This window comes from Nelusetta ayraudi, unplaced genomic scaffold (assembly GCF_046127955.1).
Source record: "Nelusetta ayraudi isolate G7.1 ecotype Tasmania unplaced genomic scaffold, CSIRO-AGI_Nayr_v1 ptg000060l, whole genome shotgun sequence".
Classification (NCBI taxonomy): domain Eukaryota; kingdom Metazoa; phylum Chordata; class Actinopteri; order Tetraodontiformes; family Monacanthidae; genus Nelusetta; species Nelusetta ayraudi.
Window position 1 is genome coordinate 1,368,679 of NW_027466110.1, and position 24,422 is coordinate 1,393,100.

Sequence of the window (24,422 nt, forward strand, 5' to 3'; positions counted from 1 at the left end):
CACTTCATCAGTCTTCATTAATATTGGAGGAGTTTGCCGAGGAGAAGGAGGCCACCGTAATCTGAACCCATCTGACAGTGCATCAACAATTAGGAAACTGGGAGGGCATTAATGGCGCCCGGGGGACAAATGTGCCAGTCATGGAGAAGTATGAAGGAAGGAGTGCAAAGTCCGAAGACGGACTGCAGCAATGGGTATTTTAAACGACTAAAGCAAATGATATGAGGTGATTTTATTTGGAAGTTAGGTTAAAATGACTAGAAACTTTATTTACTTTATACATCTCTTCTGGAAGAGGTGTCTGTTGTCGTTGTCACACTGAAATGTTGATCAGCTGTTACGAGTTTGTTGAGGCGGCGACCAGACGCAGTGTGTTCACTGGAAGCACCGGTTGAAAAAAAGAAAAGAAAAGAAAAATGGCCTCCACCTCCTCAGAGCTATTTGGTTTGGGTAACTGCTTGTGATTCCCAACGGTCCCTAATACGATACGGTATAATATTTGTGTTTTAATGCCGTTACATCACGCTTTATAGTCGGTGGCCGACAGAGTCGTAACTTTTGCGCCTCGCGCACACATAAGTTGTAACCCTGATATATCTCTGACAGGCGCCTGAAGGCGGCCGGGAAAATTTATGGAGCGGCAATCAGTCTGTCAACGTGGGACTGGTTCCACTCAGAAGGTGGACTGTGTCAAGCTAAAAACCTCAAGGAGAGTAAAGATGACAAACTCACACACACACACACAGTTCTGTATTCATGCACTGACTCGTCGGACTCCGGATGGTCAGTTTAAAGATCAATTCTGTTGGTGTTTATTTCCCACTTTCCTCAACTAAAAAAATAAATAAATAAAATAAAAAAAATCATTATTCATTAACCACATTTTTGTGTGATATTTGTTAAAAAGCCATTCTTTATTAAATACATACTGCACTGACTCAATCTTTTTTGGAATTCTTTTCCACCCTGGTCGAGCAAAGCAGATGGCTTTCCTGCAGTTTTTCCTGCCACTGTGGCTTCATGCGCAGGAGGAATCAATTGCTTTCTTTTTGATTGTGTAAAGGGCTTTAGGACGCTCCTTAACGTCATCTAGCCGTTTATGAATAACAGTTGTCCAAAAGTAATTGAATGATTGATAGGCTGATAGATAGAACGATGGATTGACTGATTAACGAGATTAGGATCAGTGACGCGGGCAGTTTCCTGCCCTCATCACAAGAGGCGCCATTTGCAAGTATTAAATGTTATTTGTAAATGAAAATTCCATTATTCATTCCCAGCGTCAGGGGCGGAAGGCAGGCAGTCAGTGAATCGGCGTCGTGCCGGAAAGCAATCTGATCAGCCGCATTAATATCCAGAGGAAAATGACATGTTTACTAATGGCGGCGGCGGCAAAGGCAAACAATCCAAACCGAGTGTGCGGCTGTGGGTCCCCACCGAGTCCACGGGGAGGATGAGGGGGAAGGGGGGAAATTAATTTTTCATAAGTGGCGGCTTCTCCTTGCGAGCGACTCGCACGGAAGTGGCAACAGGGGGGGTGGGGGGTGGGGGGAAAGCCAGGAAACCAAAGTGTCGCAGCAGGAAAAAAAAAAAAAAAAAAAAAGTTGCTGGGAAAATGTGTCGAGCCTGGACGCAATTTCTCTTGAGTTGCAAGTCGCAGGCGAGCAGGGCGGTAATGCGTTTTCTGTTTGCGCTGGGAGAGCGGAGAGAATTTAAAGGGAAATGCGGATTCCGATGCAGAGGTGCGTCAGAGTGGTGATTTATACATCAAACTTGTCAAAACAGTGGCTGCGGGTGGAGCTCTCTGCCAGGACTCTCTGCTGGTGGGGAACCTACATTAGAGCCGGGGAGCCTCGGCACGCTGGGCAGACGCAGTTATTAATCACGGCGCCGGCTTTGATTCATCTGTCGCGCAGGCAGTTTGGAAGATGGACTCTATTTACCGCTGAGGCTGTTTGAGGGGCTTCGGGAGGCAGCCATCAATCTCGCAGCTATCTCGAAAAGAAGGAGCCAAACGCGCAGGCATCAGTTTCCATCACCTCCCCGAGACAGGTGGTGTGGTTCGACGTTGCACAATAGCTTCCCCCATCCCTTCTTCTTCTTCTTCTTCTTCTTCTTCTTCTTCTTCTTCCTTCGCTCGTCAAGGTGAAGCGCGTGCCTCCCCCGGGGAGCCACGTTATTAACGTGTTTTATCATAATAATAATAATAACCCCCCTAAAAATACACGCTGCACCCTGCCCCCGCCTGCTCCCTTGCTGTTTGGCACCCTGTGTTCTTAATTAGCATCTTCAATTAGCCCATGTTAATTGCCAGCCGCGGAGAGGTGGAGGAACCTGGCAGGCTGTCGCTACGGGGGGGGGAAGAGCGCCTCCTTTGTAAACGGGGGGGGGGTGGAGCTCCTCAGGAGCGTCCGTGGCCTCAGCCTGAGCAGCAGCACCACCACTGCTGTCACTGTTGCTGCTGCTCAGGCTGAGGTGTCCCGACACGAGGGCCAGCCGACAATAACGTCAACTCAGGAGGGGGACGTGTAAATGTTGTCTCATAGTACAAATTAGTTCTGTTTCATTTAACAACAATCACAACTTTTCAACTTCAGCCCCACGACATCCCATCCTCAGTCATCTGAGTCGCCGGGGCCTATTACCGCCGCAGGGGTCTAATGGTGGCAAGGCATTAGCAAACCGCGGCTCCCCTCGCGCTTAATCCCATCCTTGTTTCTGTTTTCCCTCGTGGCGGCGGCGGGGGGGGGGTTGGCGACGACTTAACGACTCAACGACTTAATGCTTTGTTTTGCCGCTTGATCTGTCATCGTGCGACCGCCCCCCCCCCCCCCCCCCTCCTGGCAGTCGATGGCATGAACCGCCGCTGTTTCTTCTTTCTTCGTCCGTCTACGTGGCGTTCGGGTCGGAGCTTTATGGAGCCTCCGGTTCACGCTCCCCGGCCCTATTAACACAGTCAGCACTTCCGTGCCGCCGGAACCTCCCCCCAAGATGGATGGAAACCAATTGGACGGCGGGCGTGCAGGCGGGGAGCCGTCTGGGGTGTCGTTGTGGGGGGTGGAGGGTCTACGGAGATGAAGAGAAGCAGCTGATTTCGCTGCGAAGAAGAAATAACCACCGCGGCTTTTTTCCCTCGACTTAAATTTCACTACAGTGACCCCACTTGCTGTCCGCTGACCTTTCATTACCGTGTTACTGCTCTGGGCCCCGTGTGGACGATCATTGCTGAGCCCTGCGTTTATGTGTGTGCGTGCGTGCGTGCGTGTCTGTCAAACCAAACTGGAATAGCCTGCGCTTCAACGCGGCTTCCTCCCACTTACGCACGAGATCAAAGCGCCGCTCAAACGGAGTTCTTAACAATCTTCTATCACGCGTCGCGTCCGGCTGACCAGAATTCCAGAAATCACGTCCGTTTCGGCGGCGTTCTTCCTCATCGGCTTTTGATGAAAGTTTCATCAAAAAGGGAGATTAGCCAGATCAACTTATTTGGACTTTGATTATCCCTGCCGCCGAGCGGGCTCACAATCAGATGCCGTGAGAAGTGAGGAAGTCTGATTACCGCTGATTAGAACGGCTTTCCCCAGCTGGCGAGTGGTAATCTAAATGGCCCTTGGTTGAAAATGATCCACGTCCAGAGAACTTTCCTGGAGAGCAAGGTCAAAGGAGGAGCTCTAAAGTTCTGCTAAGACCCATAAGGTTGCATGGATGATGGCGGATTGGCGCTTTGTGCTGCGCTCGTTAAAACCCCTTTCCTTACGTTTCACCAAGATTATCATTGTTTTTTTGGTCTCTTACCCTGAGGAACGTGAGGTCTCGGCTGCGGTCGATACTTGTGATCTCAAGGTTCCCCATCACAACTTCGCAGTTCTCGTAGTACTTCCTGAGAGTGCGATACTGCTGCTCCAGGTCCGACAGCGTGCTCAGCTTATTCTCCGTACCGGCACACACTGAGAAAACAAGGACAGAGGGATAACACGTGTTAATGCAACTTTGATTTCCTCATGTTTTATTCAACCGTTTGGATGAGGAGGAGGAGGAGGAGGGGAGGAGGAGAGAAAAAAATATGCTTGAAAAATTAAGTATAGTTTGGAATGAGCACACCATTTTTTTTGTTTTTTTTTGTTGGCAGTATTTTAAGACGACATTAAATTCTTATGACGCGGAGGCTGGCGGGTCCAAAAGCTGGAAGACAACAACTTCATTTGCGAGGCGAATGCTGCATAATTAATGTGGACGACCTGGATTGTCAACGTGAGCTCCTGGATCTTGTGCTGCGGCACCTGACCAGCTGACCAGGTTGGGTCCGACCGGGAAGCCAGCGGACCCGGGCCGCGCCTGACATCACCCCTCGGCGCACTCGGATACCACGAAAGCTGTTTGGGGCCTAGCTGGGCTGCACTCTTGACAAGCAGTTAAACAGACACAATTGCACACCCTAACCTCCAATGACGACATGAGCCATCTGCCCAATCAGCTGTTCCGCTGATGCCCACTCTGGCATGAAAACGCACAAGCGCATATGGGGCAGGCGGCCACCAAGTAGGGAGGGGGAAAAAAGCACAGAGGTCCCAAAGTCTCACCGCTTAAAACAGCCAGAGTTGCAAAGCTGGTTTGTTTACCCGCCACTGAACCCGAGTTGGTCCAATCCCACGTCGGCATTAACCCAAATCCTGCTACTTGACCTTCATGTCGTCATTACAGCATGTCTCGTCTGACACGGCTACACACTCTGCAAAGAAACAGGCAGTTGTCACCACCTGAAGACAATCTGTCAAGACAGGGACGCAGCTGAGGTGCATTGGATCCTGTGGCTGAAAAACAGAAATGGTAGATGGAGAACCAGACGCCTTCTGGTTGGATTTATTCTGGGGTGGACCCAGTGGCGATCCGATATCCAGACAGCGATTCTGAGGGAGCGATTGATTCTTTTGTTTCCTTGTCGTGCCCATAGTGGTTCGCCAAAAGCAAAAATAGGGTCGCTGCAGTGCAATACAACACAATGCATTTCAAGTCGTCACGATACAGGAAAATGATTCTGCCCTGTCTTTTCAACTTCCTGAAGCACAACTCAAGTCTGTACAATTCAACCAAACAAAAGATAAAAAAGGAGTAGCGTGATGCAACGATAGTGACAGGAAAAAAGATTGATTGATAAATCTAATTTTCAAGGTCATAAATTGGTTAGTAATCCAAAAGAGCCATTAGTAGAATAATATTGTGATCCATGACTGTGGAACTGAAGAGCTCAAGCCAACACTTTTCCTGCATCCTTTAATTTTTATTTTTTTTCTAGATTTGCAGACGCTTTAATCGGCTGTCTTTTTCTTTCGAGTGTCTGTTTTTTTTGAGCTGCTGACTCTCAGCCTACTTAAATATATGTTTGCTGGCATTTGTTCTATCGTTGGAATTCATTTGTATTGCCACGGCAGCGTGCTTTCTCCCACCTGCGCCCCCGTGATGACAGATTCTCCATCAGTGTGACAGAGGGGTGGCGGCTCCTTCCCCCGGTCGTGTCACACTGTCACCAATGAGCCATCTCTCTCTCTCTCTCCCTCTCTCTGTCTCTCTCTCTCCCTCCCTCTCTCTCTCTCTCTCTCAAACACCTCCAACCTTGCACTCGCGCTTTGAATTTTAATTCTGCATACGTCCTTTGTGTATGCAGTCCCGTGGTTACCCTATGCACACACACACACACACACACACACACACACACACACACACACACACACACACACACCTAAAATCAACTAGGTCAGGTCCTGCGCTCATCCTCTACGCAGTCGTCAAACAGCAAATCGTTTAGTTCTGTTTTTCTATATTTACTCCCCGACCGTTCCGCCACAGGTGCACACGGCAGAGGGGGGATTCAGCCCCAAGGCAACAGACGCAGTAAAGACAAACGGGACTGTGTTCAAACACTTCCCCATCAACTGCGGGCAGACATTATGGAAGCAGAGCCGCCGCCGCTGCTGCATGAAAAAGCGAGGTGGGGGAAAAAAAAAACAACAAAAAAAAAGCAGTGGGATGAGCTGGCGGTGATTAGCTAGGTTGCACATACCATAACCTGCTGCTCAGAGATGATAAATGGCAGAACTGGGTGTTTTCAATAACAGTTAGTGCGCGGCTGGAGGGGAGCGAGTTGGAGGGTAGCAGGGTCATAAAGTGCGGATAGGTGTAATAAAGTGTTATTGCACCCTTGGGGCAGGGCGCCCGGATCAGAGGATGGGGGCATTGTGCCATGTGATGGGCGGCAAAATTTACTTTTATACCCGCTCACTTGCTCCGGCATGCTTCCAGTCACTTTGCTGACATTGAGAACCTCACCAAACCTGTGTGGATTTTTATTGTGTTCCCCCACCACCTCCCCTCACCACCTGCCCTCACCACCACCACCGCTGTCCTGTGTGCGATTTCTAATGAAACACTGTGAAATCCTATAGCTCAGCATGACACCCGAGGTGGTGACGACTGCCAAATGAACCACGGCAAAACCATCTGTGCTATTTTGAGCGGGGCGTAGAGGAGGTGCAAACTGTTGCAGGTTTGCTGCAAAAAAGCGATCCTGCTGGTGATACTACTGGTGCACGTGTGGGCGTGCTGTAAATAATAGACCTCCGGATGTACCCCCCGCCCCACCTCCTACTCTTACTGCATGATTGAGCCCATTTGTCTCCTTGCCGGCTACGTTACAGATGTGGCTGAACATCACGGCGAAGGTTGTGGCGAAAAGCAGCGTCGAACATCTGAAAGTTCCGCCCGACCGCGAGCGACAAAACACGCGGCGCTCAATCGTCTGTTTCATATGGCACCGGCGACCACGGCGACAGATGGATATTCATATTGCTGTGAATAAAAAAAAAAAGTGTGGTTGTGATGTGGAAGATAATCTATCTCATCAGTTGGACGAATGTCATCACAGATAGATAGATAAACAGATGGATAGATGAATAGATAGTACTGAAAACATTCAGATCTGCACAATAATTTAATAAAAAGCGCTGCTATAGTAAATACTTGTTTGATATGATCATAATAAGCCAAGCGGCCCCACGGCTGGATTTACATCAATTCCAATTTCATAAATATTGTCACCGGCAGTTCTTGCACACGGCCCCTATGCCGCGGTTTGTGCTCCTGGGCCAAAGCGTTTCATAGGCAGCGCAACTTCCGTCGATAGTGCCGCGTGCGATTATTGGAAGCCTATAAAGCTGGCAAGTCTCAGAGGTTTTATAGGGCCGACCGGAAGGGAAAGCTGGGAAAAGGTCATCCCAATAGTCGGTAACCGAGTGAATTAGGTAAAAGTTGCAAATGCCACCTCCATAAGTAAACACTGTCGATACCTGAACTCGGGCTACCGTGCTCTGAATAAACAGGAGCAGCTTGTGGAAGCTGCAAATCAAACGTTGCTTTGCCTTGACATAAAAAAAAACAAGCGACTGTATTTTTTTGATACCAGGCACAGTCACTGCTCTTTTGTTTTTTTTCTTTTTAAAAGCCAAATTCAAAGTCCTTACTGTCCTTTGTCCCCCCCTCCCCTCTAATGCTGCACAGATGAGCGCCGCTTGCTATGTATGAGTTACAAGCCCCTGCTTCTGATTGCAATCATAGCCCAGATTATTGTCCATCTGCCGAGTGGTTTAATAAGCATCAGAAACAATAACTGAATGAGTGTCGGCGTTTACGGCACACTTCAGTAACACTAACCTCCTGCCGCCCTCTGAGCGCTGGTCACCGCGCTCGCAATGCTGTCGCTGTGTCCATATGGTCCATCATAAATAAGAGTTTATGCTAATGTGCACCTTGCGGGGGTTCTCCACAGAAGGACGGCCGTCAGGAGAGACGACTCCACCGTGCGACGCTTCAAAAACAAAGAGCTCCATGGGTGCGATTGATACAGACGATCCACTGAAGTGTTCGCTAGTTCTTTTGTCTTATTGCGAGCCCTTTATTTTCCTACACGGGGCACCCGATCCTCTTCAACGGGCTCTGATCTAGCAGCCAAATTCCAGGCAGGAGACAGACGGGCCAAGTTAAATTGGGAGAGTGAGGACCGTCAAGCACTGGGTGGCTGGAGCTCGACGTGTTTCCGCTTTGATGATGGAGATGAGGGACGGCACAAAAAAGCGTTAGCGTTAAATTAGAGCGAGTTCATGGACCGCCCGAAAATGCACGTCGGAATCGCCAGGTCATCTCACACAAACAAGGAATTGTGACACCTGTTTCTGCCATAGTTAACAAAGTGTCAAGAGTACATCAAGGACTAAACTTTCATTTTCCAGGAGGCCACTGAAGTAATTAGAGCAAACATGACCTTCAGACCTATAAAATGGCATACTATAATTTCTACAACCACTTGTAAAAAATTAAATACAAGATTTTGTAGGAGTGAGGAGTACAATGAATAGCATATATATATACGTTTGTCTAGGTAACAAACTGCAAAAACTGTACAAATGTTTATTATGACCTTTCAGGAAGGACATGAATTTACTTATTCCTAATTTTTTTGTAGTACATAAGTTCCAACACGGAATCATAACAAAATATATATTTTTGCAGGAAAAAGGGAGGCTGCAGTAAAGCCCGAAAAGTCTGGTTGTTCCCCCCAATTTATTCTCTCGGCAGCTTTGCAGGATTTAGTCTCCAGAGAGGAAAAAAAATCCATCCAAGTCACAGGGGAGTGATTGGTCGACACTGACACATCCCTCATTACCCCAAATCCTTGAGCGGCGTCTTCTTGAGTGAACGCGCCGCTGACAGTGGGCCTGGTATATGAGCCTCTGGCCCTTCACAGACCAGTGGGAAGGTGTGCGTGGAGGGCTAAAGCAGGTATGAGGCCCCTGTCCGGGCTTAAATTAGGCGCAGACAATGCGACCAGCCACCCAGGATGCGAGTTAGACTCCCAACTCATTTAATTTCCCTCCATTTAAAATGGGTCTAGAACCCATGGGTCTGGATTCACAAGCCACAGCGACTGGAGTTGAAGTGTGTTTTGACTGTCCGGACCGAGCGTATGTAGAGATTACACTATGTGCTGCATGCTGCAAAAGTTTGTCTAGTCAACGCGAACATGGGCCGGAACCTGCTCCCATGTTTCCTCACGGCTTACTCAACACAACGCCGCTCTCACAGTGCGAGGAGTGATCGGCAGTTGGGCCTCGCCACCAAACCTGTTTGAAACTTGGACTGAACTATATATATACTGTATACAGATGCGCTCCTGCATGCACCTGCACGTTCAAGCCTGCGCATGGACAAGATTACTGTCTTTCATCATCACCCATACAGGCTCTTTCAGGCAAAGGCCGTCCAATCAGATAAGGTTTGCATTTTTTTTTTTTTTTTTTTACTTTTCCCACGATACTGCTTGCAGTCGCTCCCACTGTCCCAGAAGCTTGCCGTTAAAACAAGATGGGGTGAAACTTATGCTCTTTATATGCTAATAGTCGAAACAGTAAAGCCCCCCCGAGGTGGTTCATATCCCGGCAGTCAGCAGCAAAGAGACAGGCTGAGCAATAGGGTCAAATAAACGGCTGACATTGGGACCGTGCGGGGATGTGTGTATTAGCGTGTGCCTAAAAGCCTGTTTGTGTGTGCGCGTGTGCGTGTGAGAGAATACAAGGTGAACATTCGCACAGGGGCCTCCAGCGATTCTGTTTCTGGCAACACGCTGACCAACCTGAACGCACCTCAGGGGACGGTCACAAAAGTAGACAAACACACACACACACACACACACACACACACACACACACACACACACACACACACACACACACACACACACACACAGTCTCACGCTCAGCTACTATTTAGGGATGTACGACTGTAAAGATCTTCAAATATGCATTTTAACACAAACAAAACAAACAAAAGCGTATCATTGAGTGACGTGAAGCACACCACGAGCTCTCATATCTGCCTCCTCCTCTCATTTCCCGCAGGCTCGACCTCTGTATTTATTTTTCAATCTGTTCCATTACATCAGGTGCCAAACAAAACGTGCTCTCAATCATTTGCTCCTCACAAAGAATGCAGTGGGCCAGACGCGGTTAACCAACGATTTGTCGAGAGACACCTCATTATGCACCGGCACAATAGCACCGACGTCAGCGATGAGGAAGTGAAGGTTGGTCAGGTGTCCGTTTACTGAAGTATGACATCATGGCACTTTTGTGACAGCGGTTGCCACGTGCGGGAAAAGTTGTCTGCGCTAGCCTGTGTTTCCTCACATGTGTTTCCTCACACACACACACACTTTGCGTGTGCACTATGTATGGAGTAGTGTCTCAGACGCTAAGAAGCATCAGCGGGCGAATCCTTGTGTCCGGCAGGTTGCTAAAAGGCTCCTCAAGGGTAGATGCTGAGGAGGGAGGAGTGCAGAGCTCAGACACTCTGCTGCTCACAAGGTTTTCTACTTTCTCCTCCCAGCAGATCTGCTGATGGCTTGGGCTGACCTTGCGCACGCACAGCCGCCTCCACCGCCTCTGGGCTTTTCCCCCTGCGCACACTTTCGCTGCTTCTTTCCAGTCTCTCTCCTGCACCCCCCCCCCCCCACACCACCACTTTCTGCCCCGCTCACGTGTTGGATTCCAGTCAAAGCTTTATTTTAGGAGTGAGTCGAACCTTTCCGTTATCTTTCTTTCCTTTTCGTTTTTTGTGCTACTGCAGTCGTGCTGATACCGACCATCAATTAATCCGGACGACCCGTCAAAAGTCCTGCCTGGTATCTTTCATGCCTCTCCACGCTGGTTTACACCAACCCCCCCCCCACCGTGCTCCGCTACCCATGAATCTTAATCTCAGACCCACATGGTTGCCATCAATTACCGGGGCCTGCTACTGCTAACTCTTCACCTGCCTCCCATTTTTCCCCATTAAAAAAAGAGAGAAAAAACAGCCTTTCCCTCCTCGCTGTGATGGAATTGCTTCGCTCGCGTGGCCAGGAAATGATTTCGCAGCATGGCTGCTAACCCCGGCGCTTTTGCACAGGTGAAGGGCAGGATTGAATGTGTGTTTGTGGACCAGCTTTATTGTACATGTGTGCAAAAGCGGGCATATTTTTCGCATGCAACTCGGCCCATAAGTCACCCGTGCCGGTCAATTTCCTTACGCGAGGCGAGATCGTGCACTTGCAATCTGCTTGTTTACCGACGGTACGTCGACCGAACTGCTTTAAAGGAGGCTGTCCGATCGCCACACATGTGAGTCCTCGGTAAATGTGTTTCTGCATGTGTTTCAGACGTCTGAAACGCCCGTCCCACTTCTTCTCCGGCTGTCAGACGCAGACACGATTTGTCGTTTAAAGGACTTGATGTTACACACAACAGACATGTCTGAAGCCGTCAGCCGGGGAAGATAATTTATTCCATTAAAACTGCTGGTACGCGTTGACAAGCAGACAGGCTGAATGTTTACATGCGAGGCATCTCGATGACAGGAAGACACTGCTTGCGATCATCTTATTGTCTGGGAGCACTGATGTTCCGTAGAGACCCACCTCAGGTACCGACCTGTTGTCGCACTTCTGAGGTGGGTTTATTATTACTGAGGCTTGAGTTTTTACCAGTTTCTTTTTTCTCTCTATTTGCTTCAATAGTATCAAAAGGTTCATTTTGAAAAAAAAGAGAGGAAAAAAAAAATCCCCATTAAAATTCTGAACAGTTTGTTTAAACTTTTCTTTCTGACAGATTTAAAATTAATCTCGCTACCTGGCGGCGTTGCTGCAGGCAAACTGACTGAAAACACAGAAATGCAGCTTGTTTAAAAACAGCCTGACCCCAAGCACAGGTTTTTGATATTTACAGATTTTTTTTCATTATTTCTAAAAAAGAGAAGATAAATTAAAAAAAAAAAACATTCAATAGATCTTAATACTGATGACGCAAAGCTCAGTCAGTTTGAAGACGTCACAGACAAGAACATAACAAAGACCACTGAACTCTATTTAACCCATGAGTGTTATTCCTGAGCAGGAAAAAAGTGCACGTGCATCGTCCTGCTAAATGAAATGGAAAAAAAAAGTGTTGCCAGGGTTCACCAGAAAAATAATGAGCTGTGGATGGAGAATGTTAATCATCTAAATATGGCTATGTCTTGTTGCCATGTGAATGTCTTTTACAGCAGAATAATGCCCTGTTTGTTTCCCACTCACACTTCATCCAGCTCCACTAGCTAAAGAGAAACCAAACAAAAACTTCACACTTAAAATCAAAATGCTCAAGAAACCAAAATACAAAGTACATTTTGTCTCGACCTCACTGTTGACACAAGGTCGGACAAAATGTTCAAGAAACAATGTTTTCCACTTTTGCACGCTTTGCTCGAGTTTCATCCTGCTTCACTCCCATCGACAAGGCTGTACTTTGTCACCGCGCATTACTTCTAATTTGCAGGAGCATCAAAATTTTCATCACGTCCCAAATCAGCCGAAAATGTGCTACAGGGTGAACAGAAATAGCCCGACACACGCAATCAAAACAGATATAAGCCAAGAAAGAGATAGTGCCTCGCTACCAGCTGGGACTCAGCGGGAAAATTCGGTCTTGTAATCTATGTTCTCATTAGAGCAGAGAGAAATGTGCCTTGAAACACAATATTAGACCCGGCAATAAGCGAAGATGTGGCTGAGAGCTGCAGTTGTTGGGAAAGAAAGACAGGAAAAAAAAAAAAAAAAAAGTATTTTCGGCTTGTTTTGGTTCTTACCCACAGGCTGCAGGGTGAGATGACACAGGATTAAAAAGTCATGTTGTCCATATCAACCCACCAAAGTCAGAGAGACATTTGCTTTCCTACATGTTTTATTCCGCCGAGATCTCGCGCTGAATATTACATCAAAGTCTTTAAAGTGACGGCAGCAGCTCTCTGTAGGAGATTTCACCTGCTCCTCTTTCATTCTTGAGCGTTTCGCTGTTTCTGTGCGTGCGCTGTATAAAGTGGTGGGTGCGCGAATTTCTTTTTTTTTTTTCTCCTACCCAAGATCAATGGAGGGGGGTCCATTCCTGTGTCACCTGGCAAACGTATGTTTCCCTGGAAATTACCAAAGACGCTGGCAGCTGAAGAGAGAGAAATGAGAGTGCTCTTTCTCTCCCGCCCTCTCTCTCTCTCTCTCTCCATGTCTTCTGAGGCGGCGTTGGACTTTCAGGCCACTTGATGAAAGCGCAAATTAACCGTTTGGTGGGGAACATCAAACAACCACTGACATGTTCTGTGGCAGCCTGGAAAGCTTGCACCTTTTTTTTTTGAAAGCACAGCGAGGCGTCATCCACGTACAGTCGAATTCTAACAGTGTTTTGATCAATTTGCTGGCATCGCAGTGCAATACAATTTGCCAGTACCGTGCACCTAATAAAGTGGCCAATCAGTGTATGTATATATGAATATACACACTGCTTCAAAGGTTCAGAGACACTGTTCTGCAGACCTTGGTACCAACCACTGGCAATTTGAGTTCCTGTTGCCTTTCAATGGTCTCCAACCATTAATTCTCCCCATTCTGACCAACAACAAGGCCTTTTCCTCCACGCAACTGCCGTTCACTGGGTACACGCTCATCCTTCTCTGTGAGCCTTTAGTGGTGGTCGTGATGTGGTGAAAATTTCAGTAGATAAACAGCAGTTTGTGAAACACCAACAACCTCATTCACCACCTTTAAAGTCACTCCGATACTCATTTTTCTCAGTTATGATGCTCAATTCGATCTTCAACGACTCAAATTCGCCCCATTCACTTGTCTACAGTTGCTGCCAAAGGATTTGCCTATTAGCTCTGTGTGTTAACAAGCAATTGAGCATTGTTCCTAATAACATGTGCATTAGTCTGATGGTTATACCCCTTGTATTTTAGATAAATTGAATAATTTTGCATATTCTCCTCGCATGTTCATCTCACTGGATTTGAGGTCCACTGCTATTACAAAGAAGCATAGCAGAGGGTGAGAAAAATCTCCCTCCCTCATGCCTGATCTTATTTGTGACAAACTTTAATTAGCTCTTCCACTGGCCACACACAAACAGAAGATGCAGCAGAGTGGAGGACTGAAAACGATAAATCTTTAGACGCCTTAAACATCAGGGCCACTCTGCATGCCGTCCACCGTCCAGTGAACCCGAAGGAACAACCCCTCCCTTAGCCATCTTGAATCATCCGCCCCGACCTGCAGATAGATGCATCTTTGTTAGAAGGCGTATAGGCGTTGCCGCAGCTATTCATTAACCGTGCTCTGGTGGGCCGTTGTGTAATTGTTTTTTACCACCACACGGGAAAGTGGCTGGCCAGAGGAGCTTAGTATTAATTTTACCCAGCCATAGCCGAGGGATTAGACGCGCTTTCCCTTGGCAAGGCTGTTTGGCAACCACACTTATCTGCAGCGACTTACAGGGCTTATTGAACATTAGCATGCAATTATCTTTGATGGTCTAAAGTTTCCTGCCGGCTGACAAGACCCAATTATTCCCTGTTAGGTCTTCTCTGCGGAGCGCTACATGAATATCAAGGTGTAAGAAAGAGGGGTGGGGGTGTGGGTGGGTGGGGGAAGGGGGTCAATAAGTGGAACTGAACTCTTAATAAAGCTTGGACATAGACGAGAAAGCATGTATAATTGTGATTGGCTCCGTAATGCCTGGCGCTGTGATTTACGGCTAATTGTGCCATCCAGTCGCTGGAATGATCCACCGGCAAGACTGCAGCGCGCTCCGAGTAATTGATATTTGCCTTTCCAGCCCATATGTGCATGATTAAAAGTCCATGTTCGGTTTAAAGGGTTCAATTATCACCTCCACCCGCCCCTTGGCTGAATGTTATTGAATTTAGTGAATGATACATTGGAAGGCGAAGCGGCATTGAAGGGCACGAGCCGTCAAGCCTGTCCTATCTGGGGCTAAAATGCAAAAAAAATATCATCTGACAACAAATGCTTACATTTTATTTCTCAAAGTCAAATTAAAATGAGCAAACACACACAAAATAAATCCGTAAAAAAAACAATCATCTCACTCACTCTGTGTTTGGGAAACAAAATCAAAAACATGTGGCTAAACCCACAACGTGGAAATCCATATTTATGATGACTGTTCAATATGCAATTTAGATTTTTATGATAGCGCCCTGAAGGTAGCAGAATATCCATTATTCAAGGTTGGATCTGTCAACACACAGCCGGCGGCCAGGAGAACACTTTCATGTGCTCAGTTTTATTATTCTCTTTATTTACATCAGGGACATCATCGAGTTTCCCAAATTTTATGTCGTTTCCATTTCATCATTTATTATGAAACGCGTCTGTATCAGCAGAGGCACTTTTAACAATGCATTTCCATTGCAGACACATATTGATCATTGTGACATCAGCACCGGTGAGATTCCGCGCGTTCCAGAATAGCCGCGTCCTTTTTGTCTTGGTTGTCCTGCGCGCAGCGGCGGCTCTTCGAGGCCTTTATGCAACAAATGCATAATGGTATAAAATGGCACACTTTGTGGGTGTAAAATGTTCCCATCAAAACTCTTCATAAAGGCAGGAGCGGGGAAAGGACAGCGTGGAGGATCATTTCTGGTGAAAAGGGGAAAACCTACATGATGGCCTTCAATTCACTTTGTTTGAGGTGTCAGACCAGCGTCAGCTTGCAACACGCTGTCTTTTGCAGCCCAAGTAATTAAGTAACTGAAACTAATTGAGTCACTTCAAGTAATCAATTGATACAAACTCAAAGTGTGTAAGTAAGTGTATGGTATAATAACTGAATGAAAAATGTTGGAAAAAAGGATTTTGAGTGTAAAAGACAATCAAACTTACAATTTGCACAAAAAGTAGACTTTGTTTAATGTCACAATAATAAGCTATTTCTACGGCAGGGCTGAGCGCACTGGGAAGATGCATCCAGAGCAGTTTGCTTTCCTGCTTTTACCCCAGACAGGTTGCCAAAGCAGCTGCAAACAGTTTTGTGAAAGCGAGAGCCAGTACACCCCCCCCCTCCCCCCACTCCCCTTCCCCCGCCTTAATTACCAAAGAGCTGCCACACTCCTGGAAATGGGGACCGCCGGACTCCAGCCTCTAGATGGCTTCATTTCCTCAGACCTCTCTGTCTCTTTGCCTGCCTCCCTCCCACTGTTGCACGTTTCGGCCTTTCGACCGCCGCTCGCAGTCAAGTTTCTCACCTCCGAGTGAGTGCGAGCGGCGGTCGAAATCAATTCCCTTCCTCATCGGCAGTCGATGCGCGGTCGATCGCTGGGGGAAAGAGATGAGGCAACTCTATTGATGATGGAGGAGATGTTGTCACACCTGGTTTTCTCTTTATATCTTGCTCACCTGGGGCTGTGCGATAACATTAGTATTGATCCTAACAAGCCGGCCCCGGCTAATTTAATAATGACAGAAATGTAGCTGGAATCAAAGGCCGCCACATTTACGCGGCTATTTTTACAGTGCGTGAGTGGAAATGAATGGGCTCACACGATCCCCCACCCCCGTCAGTGTTTACAGCGGCAAGTGTTTTGACCCTTGATCCCTGGCGTTAAACTAACTGGATTATTAATTACAGTTTGACTGCTGGCAGAGGGTTGAGACAAAAGGTCGTAAGAAAAATCCCTCATTAGTAATGCAGTGTGTCAATGTACTCGTTTTTTTTTTTTTAATCCACATTACTTGTTGTGGTTCTCGTTTTGTTCCTGTGTCATAGATTTGATCCATCTCTCACTTTAATTCTTATTCAGAGTTTCAATTAATAGTTATTCGTTTGTTTGTTCGTTTGTGTTATCAGGAGGTAATTAGTCCAAATTAGTTGGAAAAGTCCATCTTTAGTCTGCTGCAGAGGCTCCTTGTTGATGCCAGTAGGAGAAAAAAAGAAATTTTTTCTTTGAAGGATTTAAATAAAAAAAAAAAGTGCTTCTTGGGCGTAAACCCTTGACGCAAATTTAGCCGTCAGGAGTGAGCGGTACCGGCCCGGCAGAGTGCGCAAGGCAAACAGAGACGCGCACTGATGCAAGACAAAGGGCTTGTTGAGCAATAACCGCACTACGGCGGGAACAAGTTATGCTTCCTGACACATAATTTGATTTTAATGAACAACAAGTCACAGGGAATGAGGCTCAGGAAGCCCGTTTCCATCGGCGTCCATCTCCAGAGCAGCGCTAATGAAGTGCCTGGCACATAGCACCTGGACAGGGGGGAGGAAGATGTGTGCATTTAGCCTGACAGATAGGCGCACACACACACGCGCACACACACACACACACACACACACACACACACACACACACACACACACACACACACACACACACACACTGCTCTCTCCGTGCACGTGCATGCAGGGTAAATATACATCTGAACAGCGTGGCGTCTGTCCTTCCTGTAATAATTCTGAATCAGCTCACTAGCGGCACTCCGGGTGGACCCAAATCAAATCCCAATGACTCATTTCATCAAGTACATGTTTGAATTCTCCCTTACTTTGATGAGACAAATCCATCACGTATGCATTCAGCTTGGATGCATGCCAGTTGTTTTTTTTTGCTAGGATAACCACTGAGGTCTGCAAACAATGACACTGAAAAAAGAAAGTGCTGTGTTTAGCAGGGAGACGGTGCCGAGTCTTCACCGTGGAGCAGCCGCAGGCCTGCAGAATCTCAGCCGTGTTCACGTTGCATGGGCAAAATAAATTACGCGCTTCACCCACTTTGAGTGACAGCTGGAGACAAGTAACAGCACTTTGTGTCTTGTAACACTCCAGTAACACTCGGCGCGAACCAAAACTGATAAACCGCAGCTCCTTTCAATTTTTTATCAGGAGTTGGAGGGCGGCGGGAGAGGAGCAGGGAGACCAGGTGAGCCGAGCACTTCCCGGAGTTTTCGGGAAAGAGGCCGATTAATGGGGATTGATGAAACGAAGAAGGAGGGAGAGGAAACGAAGGAGGGAGGGGTTGGGAGCCAAACTGCTGAAACGAATCAAACCGGGCGAGTGTCTGAGTTTCTGGGCGCTGCTTTGCATGAAATTTAACTGGATCCCACTCTGACATTCATGTTGCAAGAGTGTATGTGTGTGTGTGTGTGTGTGTGTGTCCATCCCCGACTTGACAAAGTCAGCCTTCACTCCCTGCACTAACAAGTCGGTGAACACCAACACTCACTGTTATCCAGCTTCCTTTGTCTTGAACAGCAGCTAATAAACAGGCCACCTTTCCCAAAGTATACAATGATTTTAAATGTTAGTTAGCTTGTTTTTGGGTGCTAGTTCTAGAAAGCACCTGGCAAGAGAAACATCTGCACGCTGTCATGTCAGAGCAGTCGTGTACTCAGAAATTTGAAGTGTATTCTGGGAGATGGCCTAAACTGGCAGTGGGGAGCAAAAAAACCCCAAAACAAACCACAAATCATTTCTGTTTATAAATGTGCAGTGAATGAAAAAGCCTTTCTTGGGAATTGAACCAAAGGCAACAGCTGGGTTTAGTGGTTGGCCTTCAAAAACCGCAGAAAACATAACAAGGTCACTGATGAGGACAGTAGGCGGACATTTTTACATGCATGTAGCTGGTGGGTAGCAAGCCCCTCCCCTCCCTTCCCCTGTGGGTGTGGCCTTTGACGAAGTGGCGGCGTCACGTTGGCTTCCCGTCGAGTCGGCATCTCCTCCGGGCTGGGGGGGGACGCTCGCCGGCCGCATCCGTCGGCGCGCAGTCACGGCCTGGCAAGCTCGATTTCATCAAAACCAAAGAGGGTGTCGTGGTGGTGGGCGGGGGGAAGTGAGGGAGAGAGGGGGCACTGCCCTCCCCCCTTCCACCGCCTGTTCCCGGGTCGAGCCTGATGCGGATGTTCTCGTGCCATCCACTTTACGACGCCTCGGATTGTGCGAAACTCTGAAAATTTAATGAAGCGGACGGGTAGCGTTGTGTGTGTGATTGAGACAGAGCTGGCTCCTCCGTTGTAAGAAGGAAAGTTCATTCGCACTCCGCCAAAAAAAAATAGAATAAAAATAAAGGAAAAGTGCTGACCTTTCTGCCCGAACACTATCAGAATTGATAATCAAGGAATTAAGTGAATTAGAGGCTGGCAAGGACGTTTAGAGAGGCTGAGGGATGGATATGTGAGAGGGACTGTAATGAAGTCAATGGCGCGAGAGTAATGCACCATCACCCGTCACCAGCAGCAATACTGCCGCGCACACACACACACACGCACACACACACACGCACTCTCCACCCACCGTACTGAAATACCCCTGGGCATCAGGGCAGAAGATATTAAAAAACTGTGGCACATCCTTTTCAAGGACAATTAGACATTTCTCCCCTTTGGTCTCCTTATTTACAAATTGCCAGAGACAGACACCGCCGAGGCGGCTCAGGAACAATATTTTTCAAGCTAACACTCAGACGCTATGCCCCGTTTTTGCGCCGCACCGGCTGGTGTTTCCCCGATGCATTTTCCTCCCCGCCCGCCCGGTAGCGTGACGTCTCTGCCTTTGACAACCTCACGGTGATAATTTCATTGTACTGGTCCCGAAAGAAACGACCCTTTCAAACGCCGAGCTAATGGAGCTGTGCATTAGCGCTAATGCCGCTGGCGTGGAGGTAAATTACACGCAGGAAGTAGTAATACGCCAGAGCTTCTGTTTTTGAGGGATGTTTCCTGACAGAATGCCGTGTGCGATAACTGACCTCTTAGGGTCCAGCAGTGGTTGTTGCGCATGAGAAAATGTTCGGTTATAAAAATCACAACTGCTTACCTAGATGATGGCGTGACAGGCAAAGAGACACAAAGGTAACAGAGTCAACAAACAATGCTAGTGTTGTCATTTCACTTTTTGGAGGTGAGAAATATTCAGGAAAATGATGATCTCAGCTTCTGAAGAAATAGACAGGACTTTCTTTTCAAATCTAAGGGAGATTTAAGTTTCGTAATAAATCTGTGTCTCCTTCATAAAGTGTTGCCAACCTGCTTTGCTGGAAAACCTCCAAAACATTCACTTAGGAAAAGAAGCTCACTCATCAACATGGTGGACAAACTATTTGCAAAACAAAAATCAAAAGGCAGCCAGCCAAAGGAAAGACGTGCAGTCCGTTTCACACCTCGTGGATAACGTGGCTAAATGTAAACTTAAGATAACCTTAAATTTCTAAAAGTCTGAGCCCTGATGTGAGCCGGGAAATCAATATTCCCCCTGCCCACACCCCTTTGTTCTCGGTTTTAGGCTGCATTACACACTTTGCAGAGAATCAGAATTCCGGGATGTGAAGCTGGATGATGGAAGTGCTACAACAAACACGATGCCCCGCAGCAACCAGATCTTTACACTTGTCTGCTTCTCCGCCGAGCAGTCATACGCTGACAAAACCGGGCGGAGGTGGGGGGGGGGAAGGAAAGAAAGAAAAGCGGCTCAGCAGAGAGCACTGACTCCCACCTACTTGCGTCGTCAAGGCTGCACAGCCGCGGACGGGATGGAGCTTTTATTTATTAATTAATTTATTTTTTTCCTGGCGTGCATTTTTAAAAAACCGCCGAGTGCAAAAGTGTGGCATGGTGTCTCAGGAGGTCTTATTAGGGCTGTCAGTGTAACTACAGTTGAAAAAAAGGAAATGCGGCCACATTATTATTTCCCCCCCTTCCTCGTTCTGTCTAACCCCGCAAATGTGCTGTGACATTTTCTGGTTCCTACCAGAAAACAGGGACGGGCTACCCGAGGCCGGTGCCGCGCCACTTTTCATCTGACTCATGACACAGGTTGGCAAAGGGCACTTTGCCCACCCACAAAAACTTGAAAACATCAAGAGAGCAAAGTTGGACTGAGTCAGAAAAGTGTACTCGTGTCTGCCACTCTGACTTCTGGCAGATCTGGCAAAGTGAATTCCACCCAGACGGTAGTGACGGAGTGAGTGAGTTCCCGTATCCCACAATCCTACTACCTGCTACCGAACTGAGATCAAGTCACTGAGATTGACCCGACTGGCCGAGTCCGAGTCAATGCGATTGCCGTCACTGTGGTTACGGCCTGTTTGCTGCAGGCTTCTCCGTGCGCCGTGTGCAAGGCGCCTTGTGAGTGAAAATCAAAAGGCCAGACCTTGATGGTTTGGTGTTGACGTCCCAGTTAGCAGCTAACAGTAATCCAGGGCTACTGGCGAACGCTGTTAAGTTTGCAAAGCAATCCAATGATCCATTCACTCATTCATTACCTAATTCATCAAAGTATTGTCTATTTTTCTATTAAAACACCTGAGGTTGCAGGTTTTCTGCCGTCTATTTCGGTTCTGTTCAGGGGGAGGCCACTCAGGATGCGACTGGGAGTCGAACCTGCGACCTTCTTGCTGTGAGGCGACCAACCTGCATTTGATTGGCCGTAACAGTGAGCAAAACTTCAGTGCAAAGGTTCCCCAACAAACAAAAACGTCTTAATTTTTTTTTTTTTTTTTTTTTTGAGGCAGATGGCTTGAGTGCTGAGGCCACTTTCATCAAATGGAGAGAAAAAAAAGGGCATGGGGGCCACAGAAGGGGTTCCGTCCTTGTACTCTGATGCGAGACTGAGGCTGAACGGTCATTTCTGGGGGCGGGACGCGTCCTGTGATTACTTGAAAGCTTGCTTTTTGGATGGAAGTCCTGGTAGGAACCTTCTGGAGGCGGAAGAAGGAGTGGAGATGCTGCAGGGTGGGAGCACCGCCTGTGAGGACACCTTCTGCCGCACACACACACACACGCAGCAAAAGAAAGTTCTCTCTGCCTGTTGTTTATTTTTATTTCTTTGCTCTGCATACTCAACCAACCTGGAACAGGTTTAAAGAAAGAAAGAAAGTGTCCAGAGAAGAAGAAAAAAAGCCTACAGAGAACAGGGTGATGAATGAGTCAGCTTTCCCCCGCAGCGGCCTCGCTTCTCCGATTCTCTCTCCGTGGCTCTGCCTCTCCTCTATCACTGCCCCCTTTTCTCAATCTAATTAGATTTGTCTGTAACCTCACTGTTCCTGCTCCCGCTCTCACTCCTCTTTGTCTTGCAGCGGCGCTTGATCCCATGTACTACAGACCGCTCCGCAAATGGGATTTAAACCCACTACGGGTTGGGGAGGGGGGGTGGATTTATTTCAACTCTTCTTTTTTCCCTCCCTCCTCTAAAGAGGAGCCCTTATGCAAGCACAATGGGAACAAACACGGGGTGGGACACACGCTGGTTTGGATGGAGCGCGGCGCCTTTCATCGCGCCGCTGTAAGACAACACAAATAAGAGCGGAAGAAAACAGCGCGCTCGGCTCCCATTATGACGAGGCTCTTTGGAGGGTTTGTGCAAGAGCTGGGAGTAAAGGGCAAATCTGCCAAAGAATTCCCCTTTGGTTGCTCTTTTTTTCGGTTACTCTGAAGGCCCTTCTCCTTAATCTCTTAGAACTGATGCATGCCGAAACAGACAAAACGAAGCCTATGAACACACAGGGAAAAAAAAAGAGCAGCGGCCTCTTTGCAGCGTTCAAACAGTGAAGTGGTCCGTTTTTGTGATTGAATGTGTTCGCGCTGAACACATTCAATCACAATCCCTGAGCTCTCACAGTCCACCTTTCTCCGCTTACTCCCACTTCAAGACCTTGTCCTCGCGCCGTCTCTTCTTCTTCCGCCATTTAAAAAGATGGAAAACAATCCGAGAATTGGACGTTTTTGCAGATCTATTGAAAAGACAACGACAAAAGTCCGACTGAACATAAATTAGATTGCGACAAACAACCAGGAGAAGAAGAAACCCGCACATAATCACTTAAAAAGCCCCCCTCCCCCCCCAATGGCTACGATTGGCTAGGATGGCTTTAGATCTGCAAAACGGGCAGGGGGGGTTGAAGGCATCACAAGTTATTATTGAAGCGCTCCCCCCTTCAATAACAAAGTCCCAGCGTGTGGTGATAGCGCTGTCCCATTCCAGTGATGGACTGGGTTGGCCCCAACTTTGGCGAAGGGCCCCAGAGAATGATGGAAAAGTAAAGATACAGGGAGAAATATTGACCCGCAGGCACATTGACAAAGAGGAAAGCGCCAGAAAGTGAGACTGAGCGAGAATCAAAGAGCGGCAGAGGGAGAGGAATGTGCTCCCTGAACCTGTCGTTTGTCTGGCCAACGTCGCCCAGGAATTATAAATCTATCGCAGAGAAAAGCAATGTAGAGCGCGGCCACAGGCAGCCAAACAAATTACGGACAGCCCGGTAATTGAAATGGACAAACGGGCGATTTTTCACTGAGGAGAATTTTTGTGGTGTTTGAGAAAAACGCCACCGTGAGGTGAGCAGCGCTCGTGCACGGTACTGCTTCTCTCCGGCACACACTTTTACACAGCAGAGGCGAAACAAACGGAGTGAAAAATGCGACGTTTGAATTCAACCCGCAACAGGAGTGCAGGAGAAACCACAGCAGGATTTTGGGATATAACAAGCGTATAACAACCTTTTCTAACAACGCTACACGTCTCTGGCCTGTCACTCAGCTCCCCAGAAAGAAGGAGAGTCCATCCTTAATTTATTTCCCTTCACTCACTGGGGCTGGAACTTGTACTCTGTGATGTCACTCCTTTCGGTGCTTCGTAACAAAGGCCCCAATTAAGTGTCTGTTAAAGTCATCTGTAAAGGCCTCATGACCACCTTCTTTGTGCCCTCCCCAAAAATCTTAAAGGCACAATCAACCAATGCTGTGCTTTGTAGATCTTTGAATATGTATCCATCTATTAATTGTGCAAGACTCTTCCACTCCTTTCCAAAGTGCAAAAGACATCAGGGAAAAAAAGTTACAATAACCAACGTTGGCATGAGCTCAATTGAAATGCAGTCTCTCGGGCCTGTCAAGGCGGAGGAGATTTTCCTTTCAGGCCACCGGCAGCAAAGGGCACGGATATGTTTAATGTGACTTCATTATGTGCGCTCCCACCTCCTTCCTCCCGCTTCTAACATCACCCCGCTCACCATCCGCGGCTCGGGCAATTAAAATCAAAGCACGCCGGAGGAAGCGGAGAGGGACAGAGTCGGAGTCAGCAGACAGTCGGCGAAGGTTTGGCCGCGATGCCTCCTGCCACAAGTCCGCGGCAGAGTGGGATGCCAGGTTGAGATGAGGTCACACACCGTCTGTAGTCCAGCAACAGGGCTCTGGCTCTGCACCAGGCCTCTGGCTGAGATAGTCGCACACACACACATGCACATGCAGGCACGGGCAGGAACTGGCAGCCGTCAGGGATGCTCTCATTCAGCACAGGAGAAGCGGAAGCCTGACAGAATGAAGCTGCGATACAGAGCCGTACGTCGATTCGCAAACCGGCGAACAAGTTGGCGCCAAGCTGGACGGCCAGCCTTCCAAACACACGTGGCGAGCACACTGATAAAGGAAAAAAACAATAATGGAGACGCTATTCAGACTGTGTCGGCGGCGGCCACAAATGACTAATTCTAGACACTGTGCTCGTAGAGCAGATATTCCAACGCAAATG

General features: G+C 47.8%; 1 protein-coding gene across 2 annotated transcripts in view; it reads right to left on the reverse strand.

The window, feature by feature from the left end:
• The window catches only part of erbb4b (erb-b2 receptor tyrosine kinase 4b), a 226,887-nt gene that overhangs the window by 109,263 nt on the left and 93,202 nt on the right, over nucleotides 1–24,422 (reverse strand). For both annotated transcript variants that reach the window (XM_076039762.1, XM_076039761.1), the window contains exon 2: nucleotides 3,796–3,947. In XM_076039762.1, coding sequence (XP_075895877.1) covers nucleotides 3,796–3,947 — 152 coding nt within the window. The remainder of the gene's footprint in view (nucleotides 1–3,795; nucleotides 3,948–24,422) is intronic.